Source organism: Xiphophorus couchianus, chromosome 23, assembly GCF_001444195.1.
Source record: "Xiphophorus couchianus chromosome 23, X_couchianus-1.0, whole genome shotgun sequence".
NCBI lineage: Eukaryota > Metazoa > Chordata > Actinopteri > Cyprinodontiformes > Poeciliidae > Xiphophorus > Xiphophorus couchianus.
Window position 1 is genome coordinate 24773295 of NC_040250.1, and position 23438 is coordinate 24796732.

The following is a 23438-nucleotide window of genomic DNA, read 5'->3' on the forward strand; positions in this document are numbered from 1 at the left end:
GAGCCACTCAGTCCCAGAGACCTACTTTATCTGCTGCGCAGCAAACAGTGTGGGCTGAAACCATCACTTTTGACAATTTCAGGTCAGCCGAAAGTGTGGCGTTTCTCCTAAAGCTCATTGACTCGAATGTTATTTTTAGCTTTGTGTGGTTGTCTGTCTCGGCAGGGTTTCTGTAGGTTTTATTAACTCAAATTTAAGACCTTTATGAGTGGAAGTTAATACGTTTATCCTTAAGTAAACGTACGAACTTCGTCCAGCCAACTGGCAATGAGTGCTAGCTGTTTGCTAGCTGGCTAGCTAGGTCATATTAGCATTGAGTGGCAGTGTGTGGGGTCGCAGTGAAGATGTCCGAGTGTCTGGCAGAAAGGTCCCATGACAAACAAAAATACACCAACAAAATGAAATAGTCACGTCAAGACAAAATTGAACACCTGTGATTAACGTATCTAAAGTCAACACTGCAAAACACAAATAATTTTGGTTTAGTTGCCAGTGCATATTTTTTAGTACACCAGAAATAATATAAAAACCAACTTGCAAATAACTTGTCAGCAAAATATATGAGCTTGTACCAAGTGAATAATTCCTTAAAACATCAGAAAAAAATTACATATTATTCCATTGGCAGATTATTTCTCTTACAAGACATTTTTCCCATGGTGTAAGTGAAATAATTTCCCAATGGAATAAATATTTTGTTTCTGAAATTTTAAGGAATTATTGACTTAAAACAAGCTCCTATATTTTACTGAAAAGTTAATTATAAAGTTAGCTTTGCGTTATTTTAAAAGTGTTGTAGAAACTGGACTAAAATTACTTGGTAAGATTTTGTGTTTTTTCAGTTAACCTTTAACTTTTTTAAAAATTAATTTAAGACTTTTTAATGCCGTAATTTCATATAAATGGATTTAAAACTTTATAAGGGTGCGTGTACAGAGCAAACACAAACTTTTAAAGATACAGTTACTGCTACTAACTATAAAATGCTCCCACTTATGCTAAAGGACTACCTACAATCGTTGTAGCATGTAAAATCTCTTCTTCTAGTGTTTGCACGTTGGGTGGGGAACCAGGTTGTGGGGAAATGATTATCCCCGCTGGATTAATCATTTAAAGATAAAAACAAGTTTCTGGTAAGTCTCGAGCGACCACCCAAAAACCCGAGTTTCCATGTGATTAATAACGTTAATGATTTTCCTTCAGGCTGAAGCTGAAACACACACACACACACACACACACACACACACACACACACACACACACACACACACACACACACACACACACAGAGGTAAAAACGTGCCAGTTTGTCACCCGACCTGTGTGAAAGTAACAAAGGAGAGGAGAAAAACCAGGAGTACAGTACGTCAGATTTATTGAAACGCATCAGTGGAAAAGCGTAACAGTCAAAGCCAGGCTTTACAGGAAACGAGGTAGAGCAACCAGTCGTCTCGGATACAGTCCATTTACTCTGAGTGACACTGTAGTGTTTTATTGTCCAACAAAGATCCTCAGATGTATACAGAGGGATCACTCCTCATCCAGAATCTCATTTAGATGTATTCCTTTGAAAACAATAATTTAAACGTGAAACACATTCTGGTTTTTTTTGTTTTTTTTCTGCTCATGCCATTTCTCTGTGTCAGCTGAGAAATGATTAACGGCGCTGGCTGCCCGCGGTTAAACAGTGAGCGAGCCTCGGATCGAGCGAGTGTGCGCAGGTCTGCTTCCTCTGGAGGATTCCAGCTGCGGCGCTCCAGAGGAAGTACAAGGACTCGGGGCGGGGGGTGGACAAAGGTAATTTTGCAGGGGCGGCGGGGGAGTAAGGGGGTTCTGCAGATAACCAAGGAACAAAGAATATGAGCATTCTGCGTCTGAAACAGAATCAGGGTTAGGATTCAATTGGAGCAAAGGAAGCTGACGGAGCAGGAAACTGACATTTTTATAATAATTGTCTCATCAATAAGCTAAATTGTTGGTTTTCTTTTTCAAAATATGTGTAGTTAGATAAATGAATAAATAAATAAGTATGTATGGTAATAAATAATTCCTATAAACACTTAAAATCTAACACGCAGTAAAGTTGTTGGGTGTTCCTTAATTTAGTTTCTGTGAAGAGTCGGTGAAGCTTCCCAGAGCTCGAGATGCTGCAGCATGCATAAACTTCTGCGTCGGCACGCACACACACACACACACACACACACACACACACACACGAAAGGGAAGGCACGACTCATCCGTACTGTAAGACATGCAGCGGCGACTGGCTCTCCACCTGGCGACGACACAAACACAATTATTACATCTTCCAGAAGTCAGACGTCCTCATCGTCAAAGTAAAATGATGCAAATAGTTTGAATTTCTGAAACATCCCTTCAAGCATAAGCTTCGGACTGGACAATGTTTGTCCAGTTTACCTCATAAGAGGTTTCTACATCTAACAGACGGAGTTGTCCACAGTGACATTGTTCTTTTGTTTTGCATTAATGCTTAAACTTTGTGGTTGTGCTGAAAAATCTAATCTATTGTTTCTTTGCAGACGGCCGGCAGATTCAGTGAGAAACTGGCTAATATTCTAATACGATATTTCTTTCTCTCGCTCTCTTTCTGTCTTTTATGGTTTATCAGATTCTTTGAAGCTCATGGGAGGAGTTGACTAAAGAACACTGGAGAAAAGGTTGAATTGTACAGGACAGACCTCACACTGAAAAGCGTTTGAAACTACCTTGGTCTCATTTATTTCTAACAGAAATAAAAAACCTGCCATTTAAACATCAACGTGTGCCCCTTGAAGAGCCACTGTACATTCACGTCTTCAAATGCAAGTACAACTAAAACATTTTCTTCTATTAAATCATCAAAGTGAAAATGTCAAATCTTATCTCCATTTTTTCTTCTCTAAAAATGATTTTGATTTCACTGAGCCTGTTTTTTTTTTGTTCTTTTTTCCCCCAAAAGGCATCAACCTCTTCCTCGTTCCTCACTACTGAGGGTGATTATTAAGCCTCCCCCCTGTGAGGTGCCTTCTCTTTGAAACACTTATACAGCTTTAAACCGCGCTGCTCGCTGCTCTCGTATGCAGACCTAAGCCGGTGTCCAGTGGCAGCTGTTCAGGCGTTAATATTACAGTGTAACTTAATGCTTCAGGCCAGGAGAGCGTGGGCCTCATCTCCAAACTACCTGGAGCTTTAGAAAACTGAGTCGGCCTTTTTTTTTACATTTTTTGTTTAAACAAGTTATTCTTATTTGTTTTACTTTCACTGCTTCGTTCGAATAAAAGTGGCAAAAATGTGAAAATTTTTCCTACCTATTTGCTTGACAGCTCCTTCTTCATGCAGGATTTGAAGGAGATGAACTTCTCCTCCGCTTTAACGCCCTGAGGACGTGTGAGATGAGAGTGAGCGAGCAGGAAGTAATGACATTTTGCCCCAACAGATGGCAGTAGAACCTCAAATCAACATCTAGCCGGTGGCGGCGTGATCCAGTAGCAAACACGCCACCGGCAGCTCCTCGAGGGAGGAGAGTGTCCCGTTTCGGCTTTGGGAGGAACATGGAGGGCGTCTCACCCCGTCTCCGCGGTGCAGGCGGTCCTTCATGACTCCGATGAACTCCTTGTGGCTCAGTTTGCCGTCGTGGTCCTCGTCGAAGATCTTGAAGACGGTGTTGACCAAGTGGTGGCTCAGCTTGATCCCAGTGGCAACGTAAACCGCCCGGGTGAATTCATCTGAGAAAAAGAAAAGAGAGCCATCATCAAGCGTTTGTTAAAAAGCAAAGAGGCATTAACACCACAAAATAAGTTACTAGAACAAAACAAAACTTCAAATTTGAGTTTTTATTTATTTATTTTTGCATAATGCCTATTTCTGAGGCACACTGAAACATTTTAGACGTTTCTCAGGATTTCTGAGACTTTTAAATTCTACTACTACTTTTGAATTCAGTCTGCAGAATGCTAATCATTCCTGGATGTTTTTTCCTGTTTTGTGGGGACATTTGAGGCCTCTTCGCCGGCCTGTCTGTCTCCCAGAAGTGGCTGATGTGGGTCTGACCAGCAGTCATATTGCAGGGGTGCCAGACTCATTTTCTATTTGGGCCTTATAAAGATCATAAATCTCCTCGAATGGCCGGTTTTGGTAGGATGTAACAATAAAATCACCCATTGATGAGCTGTTAAAATATGAGTATATGTCTCTGCATTCAATGAGAAGTTCTTGAAAATTCATTTCTAAAATTGTCTCACACTTTTGTAATTTGGCAGTGTATATACAAAAATGGCATTGATTTGATTATTCTTCAAAACAACGTAAGATTTGATGCAAACTGCCACCAGAACTGAAGCAGTTAAGTTAAAACTCCGTAAGTTCAAAATGTGTTTTTGTTTGACTGATGTGACGACTCCCATCTTCCCCTGATTAACTGTCTCTTTGTTTCCCAGGTAAAGTGGGCGTGGCTTGGAGTCAGTCCCTGACTGGGAGCACCTGGGCCAGCCTGGATGCTCCTCACACCAGGAGCTGCTCCTGCTTCCCACATAGCAAACAGTCCTGGTATTTTTGTTGGGTTTGTCATGTCTAATTTGTTTGCTTTTCTTGAACTAGTTAGGTCCTTGTGTTGGTTAGTGTCTCAGTTCTCATTTGGTTTGTTTTAGGTTGGCATTCTGCCATACTTTAGATCAGTTTGGTCTTTTTTTTGTTTAAAACTTACGTTAATGTCATAAACATTTGTAATTTTTTCCTTTAACATCGGTGGGTCTCCCTTTCTTTTCTTGTCCTTGTGGACCAGGTTGTGACAAATGATACCGGACGAGCCCCCATTTGTCAAACTCAATTTGAGAACATGAAGAAAAAAAAATCTGCACTGCGAAATCAAGTATTTAATATAAACTTATTTTTATAAACACTTATTTTTGCACAGTTTCCGGTGCAAATATCTTGGCAAACTTGAAATAAGACTAAACTAACTTACAAGTTACTTTTTAGAAAGATATAGGAGGTTGTTTAAGTCGATAATTGTTTAATATTCATGAGAGTTACACTGGCAGATTATTTCATTTTTAACAAGAGATTTTCCCATATTATAAGTGAAATAATTTGCCAGTGAAACCAGTAAATTGTCATAATTATTTATTTAAAACAAGCTCCTATATTTTGCTGAAAAGTTTGTCATTTTGTTCTCATTTTAAGCATACTAAAAGGTTTGCACAAGAATCTAGACTGAAATACTTGTTTTTGCAGACTGATCAATCAGTCGCATCGTTGCTACAGAAGCTGTATTTAAATTAAAAGAAAACTTCTAAAACTTTCAAACACATTTTCCTTAAAAACTGGCATTAAAATGACGATGCTGTGATCGTTTACCTTGACCGACAGAGCGGTGGGCGAAGTTGTACATCTGCATGGCGATGGTGAAATCCTCCAGGTTGTTCAGGAACTGAAAGAAGGATCTGAACTCCTCGAAGCTGATCCCCTAAAAAACAGTAAGACTCGGAAATTTTACCTGCGATTTTTTTTATCCGGGATGCAGATGATGGAGCGGACGAGCTCCACGTGTCAACACTCCTGCGAGAGGTCAGTGCCAAAATTCACACAAAACATAATCGGGCTCCTTTCATCTCTCCAAAGGAATCCCTTTAGTGTGTGTGTGTGTGTGTGAGGGACGTTTGAGGTCGTCAGATAACACACCCAAACAGACAAAGTATACATTGCTGGATTTTCCCAGCGCAGTATGGACACGCCGAGCTGTCAGCAGCGTGTTGATGCGGTGCGGGGGGGGAGAGGTCAGGCAGCTTGCAGACTTTTCTAAGGCAGATTAACCTGATACTTGAGTAAACAAAAACAAAAGTGATGAATCCCCAAACATCTCAGGCTCGGCTGATGACTCAAACGCTGAGCCCATTGATGTCCACTCAACCATCCTGCAGCTACTAGCCGTTTCTTACCGCCGGGGGCTCAGAGGGGTGGAGGCGCAACAGACGACACACAGCGCCTAACAAATGGAGTAATGACTAATCTGTGACGCTTTGCTGTTCTAACAATGCGGGGAAACATAAAATATCACTTAGCGTGACGACGAGTTCCACTTGATTGTCAATGGAGATCTAGCAACAGGCTACTCGAGGCGGCTGAGGGGCTGCCGGCAGCTTTTTCACGGAGGTCAGCGGTGCTGAGAGGAGAGGCGCATTAAGGCGGGAAATGAGGCCGCTTCACTCAACAGCCAATTCATGTTATCCAAAGAGACGGTGTTAAACGTTTCCACGTCCAGCAACACTAACACCTTTAGGAAACATTCAAATTAAAAAGGCAGAACGGAAGGAAATGCATCGCTTGTGTCTGATGAACGAAGTGGTCGGAGGTCGTTAGACTTAAATAAAAAAAAAAAAAAGCCGGGTGTTTTTTTTATGCAAAGATTTCACAGGAGTTCAGAATAAAATTTATTATCTAATAATTAGGGAAGCTGCTATGGTTTTTCAGCACTTAGATTTAGCCAGAGAAGGACAATAAATCAACAACAACATGTATAGCAACAGACACGTGATCAATATCAATAAATCTGATAGAATGTTGAATGACTTCACTGAACTCTGGTCCAGAGCAGCACAGCATTCTGGGAGATGTAGGCAGAGGAAAGGATTCAGCTGTTCAACTTCGCGTTGCCAGGCTAAGCAAAGATGGTGGCATCAGCAGCAGCGTGCGTCCCTTATGCGGCTTGTGGTAATCTGCAAAAACGACATCTTTTTCTCCCGCTTTTCCATAAATGCCAGATTCTTAGAGTTCATGTAAAATAGTTGAGGCTGAAGTACGCGCAGCTAGACTCTAATTACTGCTGACTTACGGTGGCAAACGGTTGCACTTGATTTTATTTAGAGATATCAGAGTGGAGAGGGTGGAATACATAACAGTGCCATTTTCCTTCTACTTCACAATTATGCAAATCTTTTTATTGGTCTATCACATAAAATCCCACTAAAATACACTGACGTTTACGATTGCGGTGTGACAATATGCGGAGAAGTTCACGGGTGAAAAGCACTGTAGTTGGAAATAGAACTAAGCCAGATATTGATTTTTAAAAATAATTTCTAAAACACATTAGTTGATATGATGGAGCCCCACAGAAGAGAGAAAACTCTGCTTATTACCTTGGATCTAATTTTTCACTTCTAAATTTGAGCGAATGAGGACCAGCAAAGTGAGTCTTGAAGAAACACAAAAAAGTCCCACCTTTTCATCCGGTATGCTGTTGCGTACGTTCTCCATGTACCCGCTGACGTCGTCCACGTTTGTGTAGCGAAGAAGAATGCGAGCAAAGTCTTCCTCCCTGATGGTGGGCATGCCTTTGGAGTAAGAGAGGAACTCTGTCTCGAGCACCTCTGTCTGCAGGTTGTCCATGAACCTGAATGAGCGCGACAAGTACTTAACAGAGACCGATTTATGGCCTTAGAGTGGATAAGTAGATAATTATTCTATCGAAGAAACGTTGAAGATTAAAGGTTTCTTAACTCACTTGTAGAAATCCTCAAATTTTAACTCGGCTTTGCCCTTTTTTCCAAAGAAGTGCACAAGCAGCGTCGTCTCCGTTTTCTCATCCACGTGCTACAAGAGGGAGTAGAAATGGTTTCCGCCAAGTATGGGTTTTAGATCTGGCAAAGCTTCGATTTAAAAATACAGCAGACCCTCACAGCTTTCAGCAAAGTCAACACCAAAAGAAACAGAGAGACTTTCTATACGGAACACACAAAATGAAGTATCATTTAACCTCGTAGATAGCCTAAGCATGTTCAGGTTTCACCAACTCAGGCTTTTTAAGATCATCATAAATTCAATTTAAGGCCCGAATCACAACAGAAATGTACAAAATAAAATTACATATTTTATATAGCACGGAAAAGCTTTTGCAGAGAATGTACGCGACATTGTATGCTTTGGCAACAGAAGAGAGGCAGTGAGAAAGATGAACTGACAACAAATCTACAATTAACCCTGATAGATGTACAAAAGCTAGTTAGCTAGCAAGGGTACAATAGCAGTTAGCAGTAGCTTCAAACGCCTCAGAACACAGTGAAGATGTCTGCATGTATGGAAGGCCAGAATGGACACAAATCATCACTTTTACCGGAGTATGACCTGGGGCGCTGCAAAATACAGCAGAAATCCTGTCAAAACGGCACTTTTTACGCCATTGTAAGATTAACTACTGAATGTCAAAAAACACCTAATTTATTCAGGTCAATGAACAGCACTTTTTTTTTGACAGAGTTCAAAGCAGTGTTCAATGACCCAAATAAACGCCATCATTTTCAGCCTTCACCACATAATCTTATGACGGTGTAAAAAGTGGAATTTTGATTTTTGCTGGATTTTATGGCATCCATCCATCCATCCATCCATCTTCTTCCGCTTATCCGAGGTCGGGTCGCGGGGGTAGCAGCTTCAGAAGGGAGGCCCAGACTTCCCTCTCCCCGGCCACTTCTTCCAGCTCTTCCGGGGGAATCCCGAGGCGTTCCCAGGCCAGCCGAGAGACATAGTCCCTCCAGCGTGTCCTGGGTCTTCCCCAGGGCCTCCTCCCGGTGGGACGTGCCCGGAACACCTCACCAGGGAGGCGTCCAGGAGGCATCCTGACCAGATGCCCAAGCCACCTCAACTGGCTCCTCTCGATGTGAAGGAGCAGCGGCTCTACTCTGAGTCCCTCCCGGATGACTGAGCTTCTCACCCTATCTCTAAGGGAGAGCCCAGCCACCCTACGGAGAAAACCCATTTCGGCCGCTTGTATCCGCGATCTCGTTCTTTCGGTCATGACCCAAAGCTCATGACCATAGATGAGGGTGGGGACGTAGATCGACCGGTAAATCGAGAGCTTCGCTTTTTGGCTCAGCTCTCTCTTCACCACGACGGACCGGTACAGCGCCCGCTTGACAGTAGACGCTGCGCCAATCCGCCTGTCGATCTCCCGCTCCCTTCTTCCCCCATTCGTGAACAAGATCCCGAGATACTTAAACTCCTCCACTTGGGGCAGGACACCCCCCCTGACCCGGAGAAGGCACTCTACCCTTTTCCAGCATTTTATGGCATCCTGAGTCATAAATCAGAATGTTTTTGCGTGATTTTTCTTAGCCATATGTGCAGCAGAAGTAGCGATTTGTGGCAATTTTGCAGTTCCATATGCTTGCCCTGACGGACAAGTTGTGCAAGAAAAATAAACGACATAGTGTGAGATCAAATAGTCATAATACAACAAATTTAAGAGCAGTGGTTAACATATTTAAGATCAACTTACATTTTTAAAAATTATTTCTCAGGGCCTTAATTTTGGATTAATGGATTTAAGACTTTTTAAGGATATGCAGACGCCTCTAGGCATGTCGAGTTCCTCATGCTGAACAATATAGTTAATAATTCAGAAATCAATCACTTGTGGCATTTTTTTTCTCATTTCATGATCCAAACACATGCCATGCAGCTGAACGTGCCACGCCCTGTGTGGATCCTGACTCAGCTAGGGAAACAATAATCTGCTTTCAGTATTAACTTTTACTCACAGAGCAGAAACATGAATTAGTCCAGTTTCTCTATGTGTTCATTGAATCTTAAAGAGACACCAGCTACCTCAGTGAGACCAGAGAACAGAACTGGACTCGTGGCGCGCCTGAGAACATCCCACATGCCCGGGGTCCCCACATGCTGGGCGTCTTTTTTTACAAACCTGTGACCGCAGTTGAAGCACAGCGGGTTAGGAGGACAAAACATGTCTAGTACATGTTAGCACTTTAGAGGAGGCAAGAGCAAAATCTGACGGAGCACAAAGTGAGACGCAGGAGAGATGAGGAGAGTGTTATTTAGCAATTTGCTAACAGTTAGCAATGACAACCTCCAATGTTTAATTCTGGGTTTTTACAAATCAGACCAACAAATAAATAAATAAATAAAAATAAGACATTAAGTTAAACCGACTGTCTGGACAGCCACCATGTTTCACTTTGTCTTCGGTTTTATGATGGCGCTCTATTTTATTTCAGGGCACCAGAGTAAGTGGAGATGCTTTGTCACACTTTAGCAGATTGTTTTATCTGTAAAAATGAGAAAAACACTGCATCATTTTTCCTCCCACTTTACAATGATCCGCAACGTTTTGGGAACCATTCGAGTTTGTAACAGTAGAAAAAATAATTCAAATACAAACAATTTTTGCATACGTTGTCGAGGGAGTGCGGGCTGCCTGTTCTCGGGGCACAGACGCATGCAGGAGCAGCGTGGGTCTGACACGAGCCTGTTCTGCAGCGATGCGTGCAGCCTTTTGGCCAGGCGCCGCAGCGCTAGCCTGGCTTAACACATGTCCGCACCAGACCTGAGCGAGGCTTCGTGCAGCTGAGCCCCGTCAGAGTCGCGATTGGATGCCGAGCTGCGAAGTAAATGCAGGTTGCAAAAAAGCCTTTCCATCTGGAGCGTAGCTGTGTGAAACGGGGTTATACTTGGAACCGCCGCATTGTTTTTGCTCTCTCGTCTGCGCCACAAGCCACTATGTTTTCCTCAGTGAAGTCATGAGAAATCACCTGGTTATTATGATTATCATTACAGTTCACTCGCTGTCAAACACAACTGCTGAAAAATAATTTGCCTGTTATTGTTATGTTGTAGAGTAGCTAATTGGTATCTGTGATCACAAAACTGTGATTTCCACACCAAAACAGTGTGTTTTGGATTCCCCCCCCCCCCCAACTCAACACGCACACACAGAAATCAGAACATTCAGCTGCGGCTTCCTTGATCTCGTAATTAATTATATTTGCGCATCCGGTTTGGATTCGAGTCCCTCGGAGCCCGAGGCGCGGTGCTGATCCAAACTAGCTCTTCCTCTGCGCCTCACAGCTTTTTAGCAGAGATTTACGGCGCAATCCCGCAACTAATTACGTCGCAACTCACTCTGTTGCCCCGATGTTGCCCCACTCCAACTCACCTAGCCCGACCCGAAACAGCTGTAATTAGAATATGCTGAGGGGAAAAACCCAACCGCAGCACCGGAGGCGGGCCTGTCACAGTTCTGGAAAAGACCTGACTGAACTCTGGAGAAGTGCCTAAAATAAAGCAGCAAGAATTAAAACCAAAGCCTGCATGTGCTGCTGATGCTTCCTCTTCTGACTTACTGGCAGCTTCGTGGTCAAACCCATCTGAAAAGGTAACCTGAACCCGAATGCCACGGTAACTGTGGAACATGTGGGTCCAGACAGAAACGATGTCAGTCTTCAGCAAGGGGTGAGGGGAGGTGGGGGGGGGGGGGGGTTGAAGTGGAATCTGTTGCCCAATGTTGTCGAAAGGTGAGAGCATAATTCATCTATATTGTATCTCCTGCTCTACCACACACACACACACACACACACACACACACACACACACACACACACACATAGAGGCGATATGTCAGGTAATATTGATGTGTAGGGTGTGACATATTTTAATTTCAGCATACGCAGCTGAGGTTGCCTTGTGTTAAAAGGGAGAAGTGCGAGTGGTGTCAGCTCGAGTGTTTTCTATCATTCGTTCAGATTGGGAAGAATGAATCCAAAAAAGTAAAAAAAAGCCATGCAACAAGCATAACGGTTCATTTTCCTTCACGGGAAAAGAACAATACATACACTGTTTGTCTGGGATTTGCGGTGACCGTAGAGCTGCCGGCTCTAAAATGCAAAGGAGAGAAGCAAAGTAAATACATTTGTCAAAACGCAAAAGGATGAGTTTACGACGCCGTCGGACCAATTTGACGGGACTTTAAACGTGAGCCGAGGTTAGAAACGGTCCCGAGTTTTCCTGAATCCACCAAAACCCTTCCGCTCTCTTGTTCCCAAATCTAAAGTACCCTTTCTAATGATCTTTTTGATACTTATACGGGTGTAAGATTCATTCTAGGCCGTCCAGAGATGCTAACGTTTGCCCTGGAGGAGTGAGCTCCGCGGCGTTGTTTGTTTAGCGCGATAAGACCTCAAAGAGTATCTCTTATCGCTCTGCTCAGCCCGTCTGTTTACATCCACCTGCATGTAGCATAAGAAGGCCTAAGGAGATGAAAGCCTCAGGCATGTTTTACCCTGTATGACCACAGTCACCCCAGTGCAGCCGCCGTTCCCTCCAAGACTGCTGCAAGTTGATGAAAGAACTGTTTCGGCGTGGGACCGTGATAGGATGCTACCTGTGCTATAAGTCAATTTTTCTGCAATGGTCTTGCACCTCAACAGTCAACTATTGTAACGTGGAAGCAGATAGGAAGCACAGCAACTCAGTCAGAGGATGGTAGCAGGGCCAGCCCAAGTCTTTTTGGGGCCCTAAGCCTCACCCCAGGCCCCCCATACCAACACCAGATGTTTTATCATTCCTAAGCTACTCAATGTGTGCAGCATACCTGCTATCATTAGCGTCATTTGTAATTAGCTTACATCATACCAGTGTATAAGTATGGCTATTGATTTTAACTTTACAGGAGTAGCAAACTAAAATAAAAAAATTCAAAATAAAAAGATTTTGGGATTTTTAAATACCGAAGGGTATTTAAGTGACAAACACTGAGTTTACAGTAAACACGTTTGAGATCTTATATTTCCCCAACAGTAGCAGCAGGCAATAAGAGGAAGAGATCAACCCATTATTTGTGTCCTGCCTTTAAAATCATTGTAGAAATTATTTTTCCATGTGTAATGGCACCAAAATGGACAAAAACTTACTTGCTCCTCCTGTCTTTGAACGTCATCAGCAACGTCTTTTCTATCCTTTTTCTTACGGAAAATTTCCTCCAGCTAAGAAAGGAAACAAACATCAAGGAGAAGTCGGTACAGAAGAGTTTGCCGTCAAGGTGAGGTCTATATGGAGCTACATTGGGGCCATAAAGTTTGTTAAAAAGAATAAAAAAGCTGAAACTACAAAACTTAAAATAAGATTTGAAACTGAAAAATTATTTTGAAAATTAAAAAAAGTTTGAAACAAAAATATTGAAACGGGGGGAGAAAAACATTGAATTTGAAAAGTTATTTTTGAATATTTTCTCTAGTTTCACATCTTTTTTCAATCAAGTATCTTCTTATTTCAGCTGTTTTGAGTGTTTTTTGTCCCTTTTTAACAAATGTTATGGCCCCAATGTAGCTCCATAGATTCATACCACCAAGAACTCCCGTTTGTCCACCATTTCGTTGCCATCTGCATCGAACATGTTGAAAGCGATCCGAAATCCTGCGTGGGGCTCTGCCATTGAAAAGAAACAAACACCTTAAAGCATCGAGAGCTTTGTCAGCATCATTGTGTTGGACTCGGTTTGGGTGAATACTGACTTGTTAAAATGCAGAGCAGAAACAGATACTCTGTGTAACTGATGGCACCTGGAACAAAGAGAGAGAGAGAGGGGGGAAATGAGGCTAGGCATGAAACAAAAGCCAGAATGTTCCCCCTTATTTTGCACCCGGGGCGGCATCGGGTGGCATTAATCGGTTAGCTCAAGGTGTTTACAGATGTTCAAAGTGAGTAAGCCGTCCACAGAAACAAGGGCACACCTCCAGACGTAAGTAATCTCCTGATAACATCTTAAAAGGTGCCTTTTACCTCACGCTCGGCGTTCCCCTCGCACAAACAGGAGGCTTTTTACAACCGAGTCGACCCGTCGTCACGGCAAAAAGAAAATCCCCAAACAGGTTCTGTTGGGCGACGCGGTGCGATACATTCTCGGGTGATCAGTCACCGATTGAGAATGGCCGATTCGGGCCTTTGTTGCGCGACACGGAGGCTGGAAGAGTGAAGTGTCTGGGAGACATCTCAGCCGACTCGGGGAGGCTTCTCCCTCCTGCCTCTGAAAGCATTCCCAAGCTTTTGTTTGCTGGGGATGATAGAGAATCGAGCGCAGATAGTTCCGGGTGACTGGCCGGGGTGTTCTGGGAAAAGAGCTCGGGAACGGGGAAAGACAGAACACCCAAGAGAAGAAACGACAATACAAACAAAATATGTCATTTGGGGGAAAAACAGTGTTGCTGTCAGACGCTTTTATAAAAGGTTTTCAGCTTTTAATTAGGCAAATTTTAGTTTATTTTTTAAAACTCTATTATAGTTCCTCTAATTCAACTGTCACAGGCTTTGGAGCTTAAACTTCAGGAGAAATCTTTTAAGATTCCTGCCATGTCTCCATACCACACACCTTCACTCCGCCTCTCAGCTCAAGTAGATGTTTTCAGACAATACAAAGACAGAATTCCTCAGAAACACTTCATACGGAGTGGCAGTCCCGGAGATGTAATCCAATGCTATTCCCTGGCTTCGTAATGTCCGCGGTGGCCGACGGGACGTGTCTTGACACAGCAGGGTTCAAACAGCGAACCTCATTCTCTAAAGCAGCGCTTTGTGCGCAGATCAATCCAATTTTTTCTTTTTTTTTTTTTTTCTTTTTTGGCCTGACAAAGCTGTAGTGTTTAACAGCAGCAGGATTAAACGTCCCAAATCCCGGCATCGGCACTTAGCTAAAGCAACAAGGGAGAGAGCGGAACAGTTCACCTGAGACACGGAGGATGACGGGGGGGGAGTGCTTAAAAGGAGTTTCGCTCCTTTTACTGCTGAGTTCATGCAAAGATACTGTGACAACCTGCATGGAGGGGAAACTGGCTTCTTTCCTGTGTTACAGAAATGCCTTTGAAAGCCATGAAACCAGATTACCGAGGACGTTTATTGACCCAAAACAATCGAAATCCAGAGACATCATGGCTGCCAATGTCAATGAGCAGAGCTGGGTAGTAAATGACTTGCATTAACTCAATTACATTAACTTTTTTGGAAAAAATTTACTTCTATAAGTATATTTAATGTACACTGAACTTTTTTACTGTTACTTGAGTAATTTTATGAAGTATTGTAACTTTTACTTGAGTAAAATCTCTTAATTTTCTATCCGCTGCATGAAAAAAACAAACATGTTTTAACCAAAAATTCCAATTCAAAAATTTAGTTTTTGTTATTTTTTTCAATAAATAAGAAGAAAAAAAAAATCCTTTGCCCGCTTGTTTTTTGGGGGGTTTTTTTGGTCCTATAAATACAAAAATTGTCTCTTAACTTTATATTTTGATCTGTCTGATGATGTAATATTTAAATATGAAATGTTTGATCATTTGATCAGTTATTCAGTACGCTAGTGCAGCAACATTTTAGGGTCAATGTTGACAGAAGGGGAAAAAAAGGAGTTAATTTTCACCAAAAAACTCAGAAATTCCAAGACTCGCCACTCGTCAGATTATCAATTGAATTTCGTTTTTGATTTTGCCTGGGCTCTTCTATCGCTGTCCAGGGCCGTCGTGTCCTGAAAGATGAACCTCCGCGAAGGCAGTTCCATTTATTATATTTAGTGGCATCAAAGCAAAAGGGGCCGAAACAAACGCAAACACCATGTTTTTCACACCTTTATGCTGAAACTCATGTTTCAGTTATTTTTCTTCCTCTTCACTATGCTACATGTTAGCAACCCCAGGTGGCGCATACTGAAAATGTGAAACAGGTCGAGGAGTATTAATACCTTTCCCAGTTGCTGTGGTAACGTAGCAGGTGGGTAAAATGAACAAAATTCATCATCATAACAGTGAAATATAGTCTACACGCTCAATTGACGAGGTGTTCTCTTGTCTTTTCCATTTTGAAGAGAGAACTCTTCCTCTGTTATTTCATCTTTAGACTCCTGGGAAACAGAAAAGTCCTTGATTACAAATTAAAACCTCTCAGTCTAATTAACCTAAAAAGAGAAACCATGTTTAAGGACTCTTCGGTTGATTTGGTTTATTTCAGTTTTTCTATACTTCATTGTTGTGCATCTTAACATTAAACCCTTTGCTTCTTTCATTCAAGAAAGAACTGATGGAGAAATAAGACAACGTTCTGCTGTGGATCCCAGTCATGTACGACAGCAGAGACATCCTCTGAATGAGGCGACCCCGAGAGCTTGAAAAAAGTGCAAACGGGAATTATTTACATTGGAGGGATTTGTCTCTGTAGTAAATCAAGCGAGAGGGGTGGGGGGTCTACCTCTTTCTCGTAGGTTTCTGAACAAATTGGATGATCCTTTCCAAACAGGCGGAGTATCCAACAGCACCTTGTCTAACTCCTGGGGAAATAGAAGAAAATCCCGGATCCCTGAGTAATCCCGACGTTTGTCTGCATTACAGTAATTACAGCTGCTTTGCACAAATAAAGAGGAGATTCAGAAGCTTTGATAGAGTGAAAACTCACCTTTTTAGTGAGGGACTTCCATCCTCTCCTACCTGAACAAAGAAAGAGTCAAAGTTAATGTTTCGGGTTGCAGAGGAGGGGAGGAAAAAAAGTGAGGGTTATAAAGAAATCTGTGAAGCAAAAGTGAAAACAGGTGTTTGCATGGACAGAAACCTATGCTGCAGATCACGATGAACACATTCCAGTGGCCTGTAAAAGCAGCAGATAAGAGAGGTGTGTCGCTATTAAAAAAAAAAAAAAATCTGACTGGGAGGTAACTTTTAATAACATTAACAACAACCTTCCAGGGAAACATTTCAGAGACGGAGTCGATTTCTATCCTTGTTTCCTAAGCTGAAAAACATTATGAATGTGAAGAATTTAGCGACAAAGGTTTCAAAAGTTGTCTTGTGATTTTCCTTTCCCTCCGTCTGCTTCGCCTTCCTGAACACCCGCCGCAACACCGCCGTGAAGCGCCAGAACTCTCCTTTTACGACAAATGAGCAATTAGCGACGTGACGATAATGGGGCCTTACGTGTTATAGTGCTGTTTGCTGTTCGCCGGGGAAAAGCCACGCCCAGCACATTATGGCCGGCCACACACCATACATCACAGGGCAACACTGTCTTATTGTGACATTTACGGCATCCGCGCAGAGTAATTCGGTCTCTGTGGGTCCCTGCAAGTTTGTTGCCACATAAATGAGCCATAAAAGTAGGGTTGCTGGTAAAGATGTCTATCTTTATGCAGGTGTTGTGACTGAAGCACTTCAAGCCCTGACTTATTGTCCGACGACACTTCAGAGGCTCTCAGCAGCAAGAATGTTCCAGGAAGCAGCGTTTGGTAAAACTGTTATTAAAGCGTTGCATAACTAAGCAGGGTTGGGATCTGTTGATAGAGATATAATTAGGCAAACGGGAGTTGACAGTGGATACTTTACAGCGCCCTGCTGCAGTATCCATGCCTCTTGAACTTTTAGAACATATTTTAAAGAGGCAGTGTTGCGTAAAATTGACTTTTTTTTTTTAGCTTTACATCATGTTATAATGTTGTTCTCTCATCCAAAACATTCCTGGACGGTTGCTTTGATTCTTTCGTGCATGTTTGAGAAATCCTTTAATCTCCATGGCAACCATTCAAAAGCATTGGTGGGACAGATCAGCCCTCCCCCGCACCTCCCTCACTCAGCACCTTCAGACTAGCCAGTAGCAATTAGCTGAGCATCAGCTGAGCTCGTTATAGGAGCTACTTCTCAGTGAGATGCTGGTAAAACATTTGACAGGATTAATAGAGGAGCCATGTTGTTCTGCTCTTTCTGCTCTTCAGAAAGAGCAGGAGCTTCTTAAAGAGACAGAAGCCCAATTTCAAGGAGTTAAATTACAAAGTCAAATTTCTTTTACATTATGTTTGATATACAGTACAGACCAAAAGTTTGGACACACCTTTTAATTCAATGAGTTTCCTTTATTTTCATGACTATTGACATTGTAGATTCACACTGAAGGCATCAAAACTATGAATAACACATGTGGAAATATGCACTAAACAAAAAAGTGTAAAACAACTGAAAATAGCCCTTATATTCTAGTTTCTTCAAAGTAGCAACCTTTTGCTGTGATTACTGCTTTGCACACACTCTGCATTTTCTTGATGAGCTTCAAGAGGTCGTCACCTGAAATGGTTTTCACTTCATAGGTCAACCTGCCCTGTCAGGTTAATAAGTGGGATTTCTTGCCTTATAAATAGTCATGAAAATAAAGCAAACCCATTGAATTAGAAGGTCTGTCCAAACTTTTGGTCTGTACTGTATATAACATTGTTTTTAATAACAGAAGGTAACATAATTGTGCTACAAAATGGCACTATATATGTGGCTGGAAAACACTGAATACTGCCCCTTTAAAAAAATTTTTAAATAATTTTCAATTACATAAACTGTTGCAATCATTGCTTTGGTGTTCAGCAACAAGTACTGTTGCTTAATATTCAGTATCAATGTAAAACTTACCCTCCACTTTGACAGTTGTGTAATGCAGGATTTACATCCTTAGACATGCAGTAAGATATGAAATAACACTGATTTGCACATGGATAAGTCTGGCAATCTTTTAAGCCATACTTGATATATGCAGCATTTTTGTAACAACTGAAAGTGACACAGTTACTTGATTGTGCTACAAAAAGCGTTATGTGGCTGGAAAACGCTAACAGCCCCGTTAGCATTACAACCAACAGAAACAATGTATTTTAATTGAGATTTTTGCTAAGGCTAACCTACAGTAGTGCTTGATTGGATGCCAGCCAAACAGTTCAACTTCTTTTTAATTTTTGAACTCTGTATATGAAATGCTACCACCACGTTGTGTTAAATGAGAAGAAGAGTTTACTATCAGTGAACAGAATCTCTATATTTGACTGAGGGCTAGATGAGTCCACATCATTTACATTTTAGCTGACTCCTGTATTTAGTTTATCAGTGGGGATGAACTGAGTGCTACAGGTTTACTCACTCCTTGGTTCGTTCAGAGTGACGGACTCAATGAAGTTTAGAGGAGTCATGTAGAGCTGGCCTTCACACTCCACCGAGCTGAAGAGCCGGAATCTGTTTTCATAGGTCGACATGTAAACGTCCCCATCGTCGAGGTCGTAGGTCTTCGCCTGGAAACACACACACAGTGGGGAACATAAGTACCTGATAGGCTGCTGGTTTTTTAAAACTTCTCTCCTTACAAAGAATGGAGAGGTTTGTGGTTTTCATTGTATGTACACAGAAAATGTCGTGCATTTTATTGCATGAAATATGTATTTGATCTCCTACCAACCAGAAAAACGTCTGGTTCACACAGACCTGCCCACACTCTCAGTCAGTCAGACTCCGACCTCTACACCAGGTGTCTCCAACCCTAGTCCTTGAAATCTACTGTCCTGCAGATTTTAAACAGAACCCTGCTCCAACACATCTCAATCAAATGAATGACTCGTTTGACTTCGCCAAAGTTGATTCCATTCTGAAGACATAATTCAATTGTCTGATTCAGTTGGATTAGAGCAGGTATACATCTAAAACCTGTGGGACAGGAGATCTTAAGAATAAGGGTTGGAGAACCCTGCTCGACTTTAAGGGCAACATCAACGAGTTGCCTAAGGAAAAGCTGTAGACCTGCACAAGGCTGGGATGGTCTACAGGACAATGAGCCAACAGCTTGATGAGAAGGCAACAACTGATGGCACAATTATTAGAAAATGGAAGAAACTCAAGAAGACTGTCATCAGTGTCCCTTGGACTTGAGGTCCATGTAAGATGACCTCCCATCTTGGATACAGAAAAGACTCATCTTTCCTGTGTCAACAACCACAGGAAAGATGAGGGATCAGCCCAGAACTACATGGTAGGACCTGGTTAATGACCTGCAGAGAGCTGACCCCTCAGTCTGATAGGTTACCATAGTAACACACTACAACGTTATGGACTAAAATGCTACAGTGTGCGCAAGGTTCCCCTGCTCAAGCTGGCACATGTCCAGATATGTCTGAAGTTTACCAATGACAACTTGGATGATCCAAATGAGACCAAAGTAGAGCTTTCTGGTATAAACTTCACTCGCCATGTTTGGAGGAAGAAGAAGAAGAAGAAGAAGAATGAGTACAGTCTCAAGACCACCATCCCCAACGTGAAGCATTGAAAAGTCACTTCTGAAGCATGACTGTTCTGATAGATGGGAGCGTGTACCATAACATTCTGGGCAACAACCTCCTTCCCTCATTGCAGATGGGTTGTGGCTCAGTCTTCCAGCATGACCCAAAACACACAGCCAGGGTAACTCTGGAGTGGCTCCGTAAGACAAAGGTCCCGGAGTGACCTAGCCAGTCTCCAGACCTGAACCCAACAGAAAGTAAGTCTTTGGAGGGAACTGAAACTCTGGTTTGCCCTGAACGCTAAAAGATCTGGAGGAGATGTGCAGGAATGAGCCACAATCCCTGCTGCCGAGTGAAACCTGGTCAAGAACTACTGGATATACCTAACCTCTGTAAGTTAGTATTTACTGCCAGCAATAAATACTAAGTTCTATTTCTCCATTGTACCACATTCAAACTAACTATTCAAAAATTATGCATTATTTTCACGTTTTTTTCCCCAACATTCTGTCTCTCAAAGTTGTCGTATATCTACAATAGAAATGACAGACCTCCATTCTTTGTATGTGGGGAAACTTGACGCATTCCATAGTGTTTCAAATATTTATTTTCCCCACTGTACATAGAAACACTGACTCGTTTCAGTGATAATGCTGTCTGAAAGATCCACCTTGCAAAATCCCCTGAAGCTTTCCTTGTCACAAAATGCCTCTCTTGGTCCAGTAATGGGCAGCATGCCTTCTTTTTCATCCCAGTACAGTAGATAATGTCCCTACAACTGCTCCGACCCAGCCAGATCAGACGGCTGGATTGGTGAAGACAGAGTGGATCTCTCTGTCAGGTGGCCCACCGCCAGGTCCACTGGCAACACCTAGGGAATGTGTGCCCCCCTCTGCTTAACCATTAAACCCCCTTCTCTAACCACCACCCACCCCGCCTCTTCAAATATCAGGCCCTCTGCCAAGCCAGAGTGTCCAGTTTCTTGTGTCCCTGGATAGCTTCTGTGTAAGGACACCGGGCAGCAATCCCCGGCTCATACCGACTAACATCCAACAAGGAAACTGTTCCTCTGCAGGGAATTAAGTGTGCATGCTTTGTTATTCCCCGAGCATTTTCAGCATGTGCCAGAGCTATAGAGACTTGGTGGATCTTATCTAATTACGCAGCTACATGAGTTTGGGGAAATAGTGCAAAGAGTTCAAATAGAGCTGGGGAGCGCTGTGTAACGGTTTTAAAGATGGCCGAAACAGACTGTACGGCTGATGTCACCACTATTTTCTTCCGTTCATGTGTGCATAAAAGGCATTTTCTGAAAAATCTGGCTTTCAGCATAAAGTTAGGTTTGTATATTGGGAGGAAGGACGCTGGGTTTACTTTGTTACTGAATCAAGGTCAGTTTTTTCATGACATTTTTGCTTACTTTTCCTACACAATGATAATACCAGGACCGTCTTAGGCTGAAATCATTACGCTGTAAAACAACAACCACCTGATGACCATCTAGCAAACACTTGATTGGACTCAGATTTAGGATATTTGGAGATTAACCCCACACTTCAAACCTGTCGTTTTGACCCTCTAAGCATTGCTAAAGCCATTTTTCTCTCCACTGTGGCAGGTTGTATAATCCTACTGAAAGAGACCACAGCCTCTAGAGATCAGTATGATCGGTCTGGAACTACGCAGACCTATATGGAGCGAAACTCCATGTGCTGTGTATTCTGATTAGGCCTGTCACAATAAATCATAAATCAGTTAGTCGCATGATAAATTAAAACAAGTTCAGTCATTTGCATAATTTATCGTTTTCCTCTTTCTACTAAAAACTGGATGATAAGAGTCTTCAATCTAACTAGCCCCCCCTTTTTTTTGAAGGACCATTTTGTTTACACAGACTTCATAATGCACTTATTTGTTTTTTTCCCCCCTGTTGTTTATTTTGGTTATTTGAAATGTCTGCCAGATGCAGTATTACATGTTCATTAAAATTTAAAGTTTATCCGTCTTTGAGAATATGTTCTTGTATTATTTTACCATTATATTGCTTGAAAATTGTCTCAAAGCAACAACATTATCGTTTATCGCAATAACTTCAGGGACTATTTATCGTCCAGTGAAATTCGGGCCTAATTCTGATGTTGTTTTGACATATGCCGCACTAGGTTTGTCAGTGTCCACCTTCTTACAGACACAGTTTGTCTGCTTCTGAAACACCAACTTTGAGGACAGAATTTTCACTTCCTGCCAAAATTATCCCGTATACCATCATGTAAGGAGACAAACCCGTCAGTGGTCATAATGCTGTGTCTGATTGGTGTCAGTGCAGTGCATACTTAAGAAAGCTGAGAAACATCAGTAGTAACACAGCGATGTTTCGATTCGGTCTGGACCCATTCAGGGTACTGACCGGCTCATCTGACTAGTTGTTTCTTGGGGGAACTGAACCTAAAGAACTAAAAATGACATTTCAGCAGCTCTTTACGCAATAAAGGGCAGCTACGTTTTTTCTAGCTGACAAATAATCAAACGTCTATTTACACCAAATAGCTGTGCAGTCGTTTTGTGTTAAATAGTTGCTCCAATTATTGCGTTCTCCTACAGCAACAAGTATGTTCATTATTTAGCATCAATGTAAAACAGTTATGTGATGCAGCATATCCGTCCTGCAATGAAATAACATGTTTTGTATATTGATACATCCGGTTCGGAAGATCTTTTCACTTCGAGGGATTAATGTACAGTGCGTCGGTGTAAGTCTGAAACATCAGCAGTGTCTCCGCATGTCATCTAGTTGTGATGTTTTGTCCATTTCCGGTGTGAACAATGTTTACAAAAAGCGACACAGATTAATTTTTTTTTTTTTTTAAACAACACTTGGTCACGTGAGTTCGGACGACCGTTTAGTCTTTTCAGCACCAAAGGTCGCGGATAGCTCCCGAAAGGAGACAACAACCAGCCTTAGAAAAGTTACCCTCATCTCCTAAAACGTGAGCGATAAATAGCCGGTGAAGTGCTGCTGTCGGCGTCCGACTCCCGACTGTTTCGAAAGCTGAACGTAGCCAGCTGCGTGACGGGCGTCCTCACCGTACCTTATCGGCAGCAGAGACGGTCGGCAGCGCCAGATGTACGAGCCGAGCCTCGACGCGGCTCCTCGGTCCCACACGGACCACCGAGCCGCAGTAGAGAGCCGCAGCGCCGGCCGCGGCTGCGACACAAGCGCCGGCTGCGGCCGCTGTGAGCTCTCTTCTGCCGTTTGACGGTGTTCGCTGGGGAAGCGCTCCGTTCCTGAGAGGAGCGACCAGCCTGCGCAGTGCGGCGGCCATGGTTGTTTATTCTGGCTCTGACATCGCGAGAAACGGCGGGGACGCTGATGAGACGAGATGAGGGGCGTCATGTAGAGTCAGCGCTCATCTAAAAGCGCTATTCCACTGCTTTTAGCGACTCTGGACTACCTGCTAATCAAACACTTAGAGTTAAACTGGAATTATTTGATGCCATTTAAAAGGTTATAGAAAAGTCAGTGTTTGATTTCTAAAAATATATATTGTGAAAATGCTAAATATGTATATTTTTTTATTTAATATTTATTGTCTCATTG

At 42.5% G+C, this 23438-nt stretch overlaps 1 protein-coding gene across 2 annotated transcripts; it reads right to left on the reverse strand.

Annotated features, from left to right (window-relative positions):
* Positions 1 to 1358: 1358 nt before the first annotated feature.
* On the reverse strand, positions 1359 to 23308 carry micu3b (mitochondrial calcium uptake family, member 3b). Of its 2 annotated transcripts, XM_028009011.1 has the most exons (14): positions 22930 to 23308; positions 18715 to 18862; positions 16225 to 16256; positions 16021 to 16099; positions 13302 to 13349; positions 13133 to 13215; positions 12702 to 12773; positions 11625 to 11666; positions 7502 to 7590; positions 7219 to 7390; positions 5356 to 5464; positions 3568 to 3725; positions 3309 to 3377; positions 1359 to 2275 (listed from the first exon to the last, which is right to left on the reverse strand). In XM_028009011.1, the coding sequence occupies exons 1-13, from the start codon at positions 23161 to 23163 to the stop codon at positions 3309 to 3311; spliced, it is 1335 nt and encodes a 444-aa protein (XP_027864812.1). In that variant the 5' UTR covers positions 23164 to 23308; the 3' UTR covers positions 1359 to 2275. The 2 variants fall into 2 exon arrangements, with proteins under 2 accessions (XP_027864812.1, XP_027864813.1); XM_028009012.1 differs by lacking the exon at positions 11625 to 11666.
* Positions 23309 to 23438: the final 130 nt, after the last annotated feature.